General features: G+C 36.7%; 1 protein-coding gene across 1 annotated transcript; it reads right to left on the bottom strand.

Moving 5' to 3' along the window:
* Window positions 1-5,219: 5,219 nt before the first annotated feature.
* Window positions 5,220-12,637, bottom strand: LOC143889410 (Thioredoxin family protein). Its single transcript, XM_077393600.1, has 10 exons — window positions 12,291-12,637; window positions 11,707-11,745; window positions 10,866-10,989; window positions 9,536-9,597; window positions 9,305-9,372; window positions 9,061-9,110; window positions 6,682-6,751; window positions 6,404-6,527; window positions 6,156-6,272; window positions 5,220-5,518 (listed from the first exon to the last, which is right to left on the bottom strand). Exons 1-10 carry the CDS (start codon window positions 12,594-12,596, stop codon window positions 5,423-5,425), a joined length of 1,056 nt encoding a protein of 351 aa, XP_077249715.1. The 5' UTR covers window positions 12,597-12,637; the 3' UTR covers window positions 5,220-5,422.
* Window positions 12,638-13,269: the final 632 nt, after the last annotated feature.

Genomic DNA, 13,269 nt, shown 5'->3' on the forward strand with positions numbered 1-13,269 from the left:
AAATACCCATCCTTTTATATTGATAGTGACAGCCTGTTTCCATTTGGACCATTTTCATGTTTGCATCTTCCCTCTTTTATGACTACCCAAGAAAAATTGCTATGGTCACCCCTTCTTTTTTGGTTTGGTTACATTTTAGTCCGATTTCTCTATTTTTATCCCTTATCTTTGGTGGCCCCCCATTCTCCTTGGAACACCCCTTTTTCATTTTATTCAACATACTTTCCCAAAAATTGATATTTGCAACCCCTTTTTGTACATACTATCCTAAGTTTTGTTTGACCTTTGATGTTTGCCAATAATTGTTGTCATTCAGCCACTTGTTGTCGCTCTCCTTCCAATTTTTCCTTGCTTTTCATTTCTTTCAATTTGAATATTTCAGTTGAGGTACCTCTATTTGGGGTGCGTGCCTGGAATAACTACAATACTCGGTTGAGGTGCCTCGGTTTGAGGTGCGTGCCCGAGAGTAGTTTCGAATTCCATGAGGATCGGTATTCTAAAACCGACCCATGTTGTTTTGCCCATTGTGGCCATTTCTTGCCCATTCCGGGATCGGTCCATAGTGACCCATATCTACTCGCCCACCAAGGCTTGAGTATCCTCTAGCCCCATCGAGGCTATGATCTAATGGCTTTTAAGCCATCTTCGTGACAAAATGTCAAGCGGCATCTTCTTTGCAGGCAACCATCATCAATCATCATTGGCAGCAACATCAATCTTTATCAGAGGATCTTCGTCAACGACTTCTGGAAGTGTGCATCAAATCGGTTGATTTTGATTACATTTGTAATTTGGGAAATTCTATTGTATTGGGATTTTTTTTTTATTGTCAAACGTATATCGATTTTCAATCCATATACGTTTGAGGGGGCATGTTAGAATATGTGTGTGAGATCCAACGGTTGGATTGGGTTAAGATCTCACCGTTGGATCATCTTAGAGGTAGATTGGGTAAGTTGGCTAAATGAAGCAACTATATAAATTAGTCAAGTGGATTAGAAGAGGCAAGCAAGAGAGATTAGGAAAGTAGATTTGATTAGGTTAGATTAGAATATTCTAGTATTATCTCTTTCCATAGTTGTCTTGATTTATTTCTATGTTTATCATGTAAGTGCTCTTTATAAGCACCATCAATTGTCTTTGTAATTCATCCAAGAAATCCAAGATTAGTGAACATCTTCAAAATTTTTCAATAATATGGGATTTATTTGTAACTTTGATTCACTTGCCAAGGAAACTGTAGCATACAGACTCTATTACTGCAGACCGTGTTCTTCTCTTTAATGAATGTGAAGTCTTTAAACATTACAAATTTTAAGTAAATTGCTTACCAAAGCTGGTTCAGGTACTCTTAAGTGTATCGTGCATCTTCATCACTCAAAACTGAATTTATTAAGTCAAAGCTATAGTAAATTGGCAGGCTTTTCGATTTTAATTGTAAGTGAAAGGCCTTTGGTATCCATCTGAACTTGTGGTCAATTTAGGGCATGTTTGGTAGACCTGGTAAACGGGTAACCCGTTCGGGTATAGGTACCGGCGGGTACGGGTAAGAAATACCGGCGCAGGTACGCATAGCTTTTCATGAACTCGGAACCCACCCGGGCGGGTACGGGTATACCCACGGGTAACCCGGCAAATTTAAAGAAGAAATTATATATATATATATATATATATATATATATATATATATATATATATATATATTTTAGCAAAAGAAATTATATGATGAATGGGTGTATGAACACATAAAGGTGATACGATGGATGTACAAGCCTTGATATTTAATCCAACAGCAGCTTCTTAACAAGTCAACTGCTGCTGTTGGATCAAATATGAAGGATGGGATGATGAGTACATGTTTATACGCCCATTCATCATACAATTTTTCATTTACTTTAACAAGTGTTTGTTTTGGTACAACCAAAATTACCAGTCGCATAGACTGTGATTGCTTTGACTTGTTTTGTTGGCCCATCCACATAGTCTATTTTTTACTGTTTAGTGTTTAAGCCTTAAGAATAAAAAGTTGAAAACCGAATGGCGGGTAACCCGCGGGCACCAACGCCCGACACAGACCCACCTGCGGGTCACGAGTACGATTGGGTGTGGGTATTTTTTTCGCGGGTAATGAAATTGGTACCCGTACCCCTGCGGGCCGGGTGTACCCATGGGTACAGGTACCATTTTGCCAAGTCTGTGTTTGGCAACCATGAAAAAGTATTCCATGGAATATTAGTGGGGCCAGTTGTGAGAGATGGGCAGAGAGGGAGAGACTTGAGAGCGTGGGAGTAAGGGGAACATGAAAATTGAAAAGCCCATAAAAAAAACAGGAAAAAAAACAATTTGAAGTAGCATATTTTTTTTCCCGGATTTCTCATTACGCCTCTCCTCTCTCTCTCTCTCTCTCTCTCTCTACTCATGCCCTCTCTCAAGTCTCCATCCCTTTCTTTCTTAATGCTTTTACAGGAATAATGTCATCCATATCCATTTCTCTAGCTCTTACCTTCTCTTATATCTTTGCTGGTGACTAATTCGAATTGGGCAGTTAAATTTTTCCAATTAAATGGCAATGGGAAGCATTTTCAGTTTCTTGGTTCTACAGTAGGGAAGCATTATTCCATGTTTTTTTGTTTGCTGTAGTCTCAATGATATTGATAGCTTAGAAATGAGTTATTTAACATTTTTAACAGCTAAGGATTTAATAAAACCAGCATCTCTGAAATTTGATATTTTATAAATTAGCAGTGTAATTGAAGGTAAATAAATAAATATATAAAACCACTAGATGGTGGTTGTCTTTTGAGATTATTGACCTTTCCCCTTTGTTTTTAGTTAAATTTTGATTTTAGTTTCTAAATATTTTTTTTAGAAATCTTAAAAATTCTTTTTGAAAACCCCAGTTAACACACACACAAAATAAATTAAAAAAATTTATGGTTCAATTTTAGTATTTTAATTTGACTTCTCTTTATTTTTTTGGGTTGCTCTGACTGGTATTTTAACTCACATTACAATTCCTTCATTGGATTGTAAAACTCAGGGCAAGTTGGCAATGAATTGTAGGGTTAGGAATTAGGATCATTCTTTGGAGATGATTTTCAGAGAACGATCATTCCTTCATTGGATTGATGACTTGGTTCATCCTATGGAATAGGCCCCAATTTTTTTATTTTTTTTGAAAAACATACATGCATTTACGTGGGATACAATGTAAATTCTGTGATGAAAAATTATTCCATAGAATATTCCTCAGATCGTCCTGTGACCCTGAGGCAAGTAGGAGAGGGAGAGAATTGCAAGGGTGCAACTTGGGTCAGGTCGGGTTGAGCTTTTGGTGAAAAATGAATTGGAACCCGACCCCGATTTTAAGGTAAAAACTCAACCTGAATTCCCAAAAAATTGACCCGGGTTGCACCCGTGTGGGCGGGAGTCAAAAGAGCATAAAAAATCCCTACAAACTACTGAAAAGAAAATACCTATTTAAAATTGGTATTTTGTTTTCCTGGTTTTTACCACGTTTGCATGCTCCCGTCATGGTTATTCTGTCAAGTCTCAATCTCCTAACTAGACCTGGCAAAGGGGCGGACCGGGCCGGTTTTGACCCCGCCCGTACGGGTCCGGGTCAAACGGGCCGGGTCATTTTTTACCCGGAAAATTTTACAGGTCACTATGCTTGGATCCGGGCCGACCTGCGGCCCGCGGGTAACCCGGATTTCTGACATATTATTTTTTAAGATTTTTTTTTAAATAGGGATTCGCTAGCCACCTTCCCCTAGTCTACTTTTTGGCTTGTCAACATCCTTTGGTGCAAAGATCTGACAAAGTACAAATTGCGCAAAGGTTGGTAGCAATAACATAATAGCAATTTATAATATTCATAAAATTACTAAGTTTTAAATGAAAAATTACCGAAAAAAAGAAACCAAATAGAAAAATTACCAAAAAAAGTACCAAACGAATGTATTAAATTATGACAATTACTAAAAAAACTACAAAGAAAATAAAAAAATATGTCAATTACGGGAATTCCGGAATAAAGGCCAAAATAAGGCCAAAATAAAACTTTTGTAATTCTCTTCGAGCACCTCAATTTTAAACGGGTCACAGATTGGTGACCCGGACTCGGAATTTACGGGCGGGCAGGGTGGACCCGTGGGTCCGGGTCACTTTTTGCCAGGTCTACTCCCAACCATCTCTCACATCTGGACCCACAAATATTCCATGGAATATTTGTCTTGGCTGCCAAACATGGGATACTCATCCAAGTTGATAAGCAAGACCAAAACATGAAGCAAGGCCATAATCAATATATTAGTAAAAGCGCGTCCGTGTAAAAAACATCCCTGTTTAGATTGCAAGAAAAACACTTGTTGTGTTAAAAAATTTCCCATCTCTACAATTTTTTTTGGGGGAAATGATACACTTATGAGTTATTTAGAGGGTTATCATTATAAATTGAAGGCCCCTCTAAATAAAACTTGAATGGGTATGGTTCATATTACTTTTCCATTTCTAATCAAACAATAAAAAAGTAAGAAATTTTGGGAAAGTTTTTCTTTTCCAAACTTTTTCATAAAATTCAAGAAATCCAAAGGGGGCTGTTTTTGCTTTTAAGGCCCTGCTCGTTTTAGAATTTGGCAACCGATTGTGAGTACTGAACAGATTATTCGACTGAAAATCATGTTTAATTTTGAGTCCAACAATCTGTTTGGGACTCACAATCAGTTGTCAAAATCTAAAATGAACGGCCAAGTTGAGTCCAAAACTAGGTAAGCAAATATCCCATGATTTTTTTTCATGGTTGCCAAAACATGGCCTTCGGTGGTTTGTTTTATTTTATTTTTCAATGTCAATGGTTTTAATTAAAAATGAGATGCAACGAAGACAACATCTTCCTAATAGCCCTCCTCATCGCGCAGCGTGTTGAATTAATTATTTTGTTTACACAACAAACCCACCCTTATCTCTTCAATAAAATGACAAACGTACCCCTATTTTGGTACATGAGGCAATTTAAAAGGATTGTTCAAGACAACCTTGACACAAACACCTTTTCATATCCCTAGTCTTTTGATTATTATTTTTTGTTCTTATTCTCTTATCCAGGTTTTTTCCTCTATGGGTTTGACTCATGCTGTTCTGCTACTTAATAATAACTTAATTTCCTTAATTTTCAAATTTTCCTAAACATAGTAGTGAAAGATATTACCCAAACACTCCTTCAATCACAAGCTCCAAGAATGAACTTTCTCAAGTCATGTCCACCCAATTTTCACTTCTCCCACCATAGATTGGCCATACCCCAAAAACCACGAGTGAAATAACTACAAACTACAGATAAACTGAGAAAAAGCTCATGTTGTTACAAAATAAGATTTGGTAATGAAATTGTTCAAACCTATAAGAAAAAAGGTGGTGAAGGCTAGTTTACTATAGAATATGTTTGGAACAAGTAAGGTAAGATCTCTTTGTAGTTACCTAATTTTGCTCCAGTGTTGGGATCAACAAGATATGGTACCTGCAAGAAGGAATGCTATTGTTTAGACCATGGTACTGAACCCAACAAGTTTTAACTCCACATTTTGGTTGAGTAAGCTCAGGTCGATAGAGATTAGCATTGAGCCGTTAAACACCTTTTTTTACCTGGAATTATCTAAGAACCCAGGCCGGCACCTTAAATTTTATTGATGGGCAATTTTCAAAGCAGAATACATAGGAAATTTAAGTATTCAACAGCAATATTCCATTGAATTTTTATCGAGTCTCGAGTGATTCAGTTAAGTTGATTCGACTCAACTCAATTTTGAGTCAAGTCTAGTTTCCAAGTTTTTAAGCTATGATTTAGAGTCTGGTCTTTTCATGTCTGATTCCAGTGTTGGTATGGTATCTCAAGGCTTTTCAGCGATAGAATGTTCGTATGTAACTGACAGACCTTTTTTGTTTTAACATATTCCCGTTGGCTATTACAGTTCTGAACAAGCTATCAACAGCCAATAAGAGAAGCTTACGATAGAGGTTGGATATCAGGCCAACAATAAAAATAAAAATAAAAGTTACAGCTCAATATTATTATAGGATAAAGGCATTTCAATTTTTTCATGGACGAACTTTCTGAAATTCATGGAGTTTGCTAGATGTTATAATAAAAGGATTACCTCTTTGGATCCAGATGTCTTAAAGAGTAACTCCGAATTGGATGACCCTTCTCCCACATTTCGGAGGATGTAAGGAAGTTCCAATTCACAAAGGGCTTCGCGCACAATCCTCGCATACTGCAGAAAAGAGAGACAATGTAGCAAAGCCCAGGAATTGCAGTAATAATTTTTGTTTGCAATTAAATAAAGTGGAACATAGAGTTCATGAATTTCTCTGTTTCTGGTAACAGTACAGGGTGTAGGCTTACCGGGTTGTTTTCATATGAGTAAAGTTCCAACTTTTTGGAAGGTGGTTCTCTTTTGGCTCTTTCCCATAATGTCAACCCTCTTCCCGCTCGAAGAATAGTGGGCATCCATCCTGTAAATAATGTGCTACATAGAAAAAAAAAAGAAGAGAATTGAACAGTCTTGAAACATGTATGCTATGAAAATTGAAAACCCAAAACAAAAACATAAGTGAAGAACATTTTGAATCTTGAATAAGTTTCTTCAAAGTCATACTTGATTAATTGTAAAGGGACCATACCTTTCCAAGAGCCCAAAAGAGGGTTTTCTTTCTTGACCATATCGCTGGAATAGGTATTTTACAATCTCGCCTATAGGTGTCAAACAGAATAAATGAATGCCTCTTAAAATACAAAGTTGATATTGGTCACTAAATTACATAGTAATAAATCGTGTTAAAGGCAGCATCTGCAGGAAACTTGCTCAGGGAGATAAGAACACAACAAGCACATAACAGGAATGGAAAAGATAAGAAATACAATATTCAAGAAAGCTCGGGGAGGAAGAAAATCACAATGTGTTCTAAGAAATTAAAATGTGTTAGGATGATTAAAGCTCGATTGAGGCACATGATATTCTGGTTCTCTAAATGAAAGAAAAAATGGCCTGGAAAAGTAATTCTGACTGACTCCAACATACCCAAGAGGCTAAAATTTGTGTGAGTACTCAACATAGTTAGGCTGCATTAGCAAACTGACTCTGTCAACTTGCTTACCTAGAGTCAAGGTTTTAAATTTCAGTTTTGAGGGTAGTTTCGGTCCTCACCGAATCCGAAATTTCAAAATTTCGGGCGAAATCCACGAAATCAGATAAATTAATATTTTATTCTATAGAAAATTTCGGAAATTTCGGCTGAAAGGCTGAAATTTAGGGAAAGTATTATTTAACGGAAAAAAATCTACTTTTTGGGTGATTTCAGCCGAGTTTTCCAGGGAAACAAAATTTCGACCGAAATTTAATACAGTTTCGAGTATACCCAATTTTGGTTTCGTTCTCGACCGAAACCCGAAATTTTGGATTTCGGTCGAAATTTAAAACCTGGCCCGGAGTTCAGGTGACAGTGGCAATTCCCACTGCCATTGTTGTGGGTTAAGAGGCAGGTCACAGGGAGCTAAATCCGTCATAATTTAGTATGACCACTTATTTTTCGAACTAAGACTCAACAAAAAGCATGTAACGATTGTTAAGTGCATGCATATGAAATTAAGATGTGAGTTCATTTTCATTTTGAATGACTCACAGCATTTACAAATAGTATATTGAAAATTGATGAATTATTCATCAAATTCACATTTAATTTCGGAAACTCATATTCAAATAAAAGAAAGCAAGATATTTTTTTTATTTATTAAAGCTTAAAATGGCATAAAAATTGGGATTTTTTAATTAACTTTTTTATTATTCAGAATTTTGTGTAACTATGATCAAGTCAACTCCGACCATAAATTATGACAGCTCCGGTCATTCGACCGAGAGAGTGAGGTAAACATCTAATCTAGATAAAACTATCCATCAGTGATTTAAATTTCAGAGACAATGAGCAACTGTCTTCTACTACATCTTTTTGAATCACAAATGGGTCTAAACAACTAACAACCAATCACAACTGTCTCTCTATCGCAGGTACTACGTCTGCCTTATATTTCCTTATTGTAGTACTAGCACTCTCTTCTCTGAATACCCTAAGCCCCCTTACATTCTAACTCACAGTCTGGATTTATACAATGTGGCCTCCCGCTTCCTGCAGAACCTATAGTTCCCTGGTTCTAAATTGAAAGTCTTCCTCCCATTGTTCCTCTTGTCGTAATTAATTGGAAGATTCGAGATTCATCAGCTCCTTTTCTTCTCATCTTTTTGTCCTCTCCTTGAGCATAATTGAACCTACCATTTCCCTTGCATGATACTCCCGGACTCAAGTGATAAGGATTCCCTCTGCCCCGCCACCACTCCCCCGCTTACTGCTTTTGTTTCTAGGGCTTTGAATATCAGTTAATCAAATAATGAAAATAATTATTCAATAAATCATTCTGATGCTAAAATTGAGTAAAAGTAATCTAAATCTAAAGAAATTAAGCATCCATAATTCGCATCACATATTAAGGATTTAAGTCGGGTTTAAGAAATCCATCCCACGAGTAAAAATCAACAGATCCCCATTTCAAGGTAGACCGAATGATAGGAAATGGTTTGTTAAATATAAAAGATTTTGAGAACTTGGGGAAGAGGTTTTTCAACCAAAAATGGATTTTGATTCTTTGATTGCTTGAAAAAGGGTACTTTTGTGTTTTGGGTGTTATTTACCCCCAACTATCTGGAGAGCCCCACAATATATGGAAGGTCTCATCATTTCCACCAATTGGAGCCAGGAGGGCCACCTGAGTCAGTGACCAGATCACTGAACTACAACAAAGACTGTAGGCAAAGTAATCAAAAGGCTGTCGGCAAAGTAATCAACTGAATCCGCAAATGCATGGAAATGCAAAGGTATTTCCTAATAGAAGTCAGTACCCAGAAATCAAATATGTACTTCCATGTAAGCAATGTATCAGAACAGAATTTGGCAGCACATTTTTATTTTGCAATAAGATCATTGAATAACATTACATTCTTGATGACTTACCACTCTCATACATTGAGATACCAGCATTTGGGTCAACAAGGAAAGGGAACCTACATGAAAGCTATTTTAAGTTAGCAATGATCCAAAGAATCAGGTACGAGCACAAGTTCAAAGAGGAGAGACTGAAACATCAAGAAAACCCTCACAAGAACTTGTTGGTGTTTGGGCAGCATTTAGATATTAGCCCACGTAAATTTACTAACTAAAAACTATCTACAAAAGCTTCATGATAAAAATTACTCACTGCTCTTTGCCACCAATTTTTTTGACCATTTCCCTATGTCTTAAAGAACCTTTCGGGCATGGGTAGACCTGCATGATGTTCAAGCCTATCAAACAATCAAAATTTATAAAACATTGAAAAGAACGAAATAATAGCATGAGGGGACTGCCATGTGAATCCAACACAGGCTTTTATTAAAGCAAAGAAGCAAAGAAAATAGAAAGGGAAAATCATATCCAATGCATATCTTACCTCTGAAGAAAGATCCAGCTCAGTCATGGCCTCCCGAACTCTCCTGCAGAAAGGACATGCCTCTGTTGACAAATAATATTTAGAACATCCCACTTGTGAATCATTGCAATCCCTAAAAGCAGAGAGATGGATCTGGATATTAAAAATTCTATAATGAACTTTATAAGTTTTATAACCGATAAAAACTAAGTTTAGATAACGTGACGAGTAGAAATTGCATGCTCAAATCAGTAGCAGAATACAGTATTTAAAATCTGTGACATAAACTTGGATGGAGGACTGCATTAACGCAATTCATTATTTAGAGAAATGTCGATACTATATTTACTCCCAGATTCATTGAGGAATATGTCCAATAATCCAATTGTAATGCCTGCTATATAGAATGAAGCAACAAAACATAAAAAGTGGCTTTAAGTCATCAATACTAATCCATATTATCATCAGATTTGGGAGAATGCATTAAGTTGGTGCTGTAATGTGGACTTGTGGCCACATTGTTTTAGTTCAGTCTTCTCAGGCCAAGTGGCACCAAGACGTTTGTAATCTGTATCGATAGTGGCATGTTTATGTCTTGACTTCTACATCATGTACCATGGCCCACCTGCGAGAACAATGGGTGCCCAAAAGGCCCCACAAATAAGGTCAGCCAACGGAGTCCTTGGGGGGAGCAATGCCTCCAAAGCACAAAATAGGGGTATTCTTCCGGTGTGAAAACTCATACAGTCTCCATGTTTGGGTGGAACTATTGAATGGGGGTGAGGATTGGGATTCTATATAAGCTTGTCGTGATAGACCTTTTGGTTATATTGTTTAATTTTTTTCTTTGCCTATTGTTGTCTTTAATCTTTGCCTATAGCGGAAGCTTTTGGATCGCCTTCAGTCACAAAGCAATCACACAACGTGAGGAACCATGCAAATCACGTGTTCTAGATTGCATTTTCTATCTTATTTCTCTGCTTGATTGTGTCTCCATCGAACCATACATCAGAAGATTTCACTACATATAGCTTACCCGTCAAAGTACCACAAATCACCAAAGGAGTTGTTAGGAGGAAATTACTCATCAATTAGTTCAGTTACCATATTATTTATTAAGATCTCAACTGCTTAATCCTCCTTTGTCCAGTATGTCATTATTGGCAATCCTAGTAACCACCGACAAATACTGCTAACACTTGAAATTTTGGAAATGAGAATGGCATGTATACTAGGTAAGTGATACAAAGGATATGTAGAATTTTAAATGATGTTTTATTATAATCACTGACTAAAGCTCCCTCCCTAGGTAGCTAAGACTCCAATACATAAACTAGAAGAAGCAACTTACCAAATTCAAAGAGTTGCAAAGATAGTGGAGGATCTTCAGAGGCCACTTGGTTGTGCAAACTGCTTGATAGTGATTTTGATCCCCATGGAAGTCTTGCCAAAGTAGATAATGAAGATGTTGATACCTATTAAGTGAAACAGATGTAGCTCTCAAAATTAATATAAACTGTATGGATATTGAAAACATCCAATTTTCACATTTAGAAAGAGAACCCAAACGCAAAATCAAGCAGTAAGTAATCAACAATAAATTCGTACTCTACCAGACAAAAGAGAAATTGCTGCGATATGAAGCCTTTAGTTGGAGTAGACTACCAAGATCAACCTTAATCATTAGAATATTATATTCTCGTTTGTCTCCCAATTATACAGATAAAATGAGCATTTGGACAGTTCAATTTCACCTTTGGGCCATGTTTGGCAACCATGAAATGTTTTTCATGGAATATTAGCTTACCAAGTGGTTTTTTTTTATGAGTAAGGACTAAGGATTGAGAGGGCATGACTGCATGAGTGAGGGGATATGGTGCGAAGTGGCTGAATAGAGTTTTTCTTTTCTTTGTTTTTCAGCCACTTCGCACCATATCCTCACTCGTGCCCTCTCAATTCTCTCCCTCTCTCACTCTCCTTGCCCCTCTCCCTCCACTTGATAAACTAACATTCCATTGAAAATAAAACTTTCATGGCTGCCAAACATGGGCTTAGTGTTTCCAATTCAAGAAAAGATTTTCCCATATTCATTTATCAAAAATTTTAAAACTGGAGAACAGAGTACAAATCCCTCACAGAAAAAACTCCTTATAAAGGAAGGAATTATAGATGATTCTTAGACAGAAGCCTACCTCTAAGATTTCACTCCTTTCTTGAGAAGGATCTCTTCCCTGTCATCAACAAAACGAACATCAAAGCAGAATTACAAAACAAAGGAAGCATTACAATTTTGGAAGAAACCCAATTGGGAAAATAGTTCAATCTGTATAAAAGCATTACAATTGTGAAGAAACCCAATAGGGCAAAATAGCTCAATCAGTATAAAAGCATTACAATTGTGAAGAAACCCAATACGACAAAATAGCTCAATCAGTATAAAAGCATTACAATTGTGAATAAACCCAATATGGCAAAATAGCTCAATCAGTATAAAAGCATCACAATTGTGAAGAAACCCAATAGGCAATAGGGACAATAGGTCAATTAGTATAAAAGCATATTAAATTAACAGAAATAAGCTGGTAAAGAAGCATAGACAATAATGAAATCAAGATCAAATAATTATATAACACCATGAAGTGAAACTTGGTGGGGATACCCTATGTCATAAAAAAAGTGAAACTTTAGTCAAAGCCATGAACAAACAGTCATCTATAATCATGTACATAGTTTGATAAACAAGAAGAAAACAGAAGATAAAGCATAAGAAACTCACTCCAAAGAGCTTGAGCAAAGGGCAAAGAAGAGACAAGAAACTCCCAGATGGGTTCTCATCATTTGCAGAAATGGTGATTTTCTGCTTAGGGTTTTGAGGGTTTGTATCTGTCTCTGATTTAGCAGATTTTGCATGAAATCTGATTCTGAAAGAAACCCATTTCCCATTGCTAGGAAATGTTGAAGATAAAGATGAGGAATTTGTTTTGGAGATGGGAATGTTAGGGTTTAGTGAAATTTTCTTTAGATAATGGGAAGAACATTCAGATAAACATAGAGTGGTATAAGAGCATGTCAGAGACAACATCACGAATGTGTAATCTTTCTCTGCAGTACTAAGATATTATCACAATGACTACATATTTATATGGGGAATGATGATATATCCACTGTTCATTATTTTGATAATGACACTCCTAATCCACAGTTCATTATTTGCTAGAAACGAATGGTTTGGATCACGTTGATGTCATGTGGGTGGGCCCAACTGTTATTGCTATCTTGTGGGAAATTCTGTATGATACACGAGCGTGTATTTCAGTGTAAATATACGACCCCCCCAAATGTAAAGTGGGGCCTACTTATTTGGATGAAATAAACCGTTCATTTAGTGGTCCCCAACTTAGATAGGCTGTGCCCCAAAAATCTTCTCCATAGTAATATTTTGTGATTTAGCTATCTGATTCCTCCTGAGGTAATGTTTCCCCTAGCCCCCTTATTTTGGTATAGACACTCTCTCTCATTACACTTTCAACTTCTCTCATTTAGCAGGAAATTGCAACTTGCTGTAAATAGATAGAGCTGAAAATAAGTAAAAAAAAGTGTGAGCCTCTTTCAAAATCAAAGGGATGGGGAGTATCCTCTGCCCCATTGGACTAAAATCCATTCTACATCCCGGCAATATGTTTATATTTTGCTGGGAACTAGAATCCATTTGAAATGGGTCAGACCCTGAACTGATGAGAAAATCATACTAAATT

The sequence above is a fragment of the Tasmannia lanceolata genome, unplaced genomic scaffold, assembly GCF_043159265.1.
Source record: "Tasmannia lanceolata isolate RefF3 unplaced genomic scaffold, GAP_Taslan_0.1 ptg000013l, whole genome shotgun sequence".
In the NCBI taxonomy this organism is placed as follows: Eukaryota; Viridiplantae; Streptophyta; class Magnoliopsida; order Canellales; family Winteraceae; genus Tasmannia; species Tasmannia lanceolata.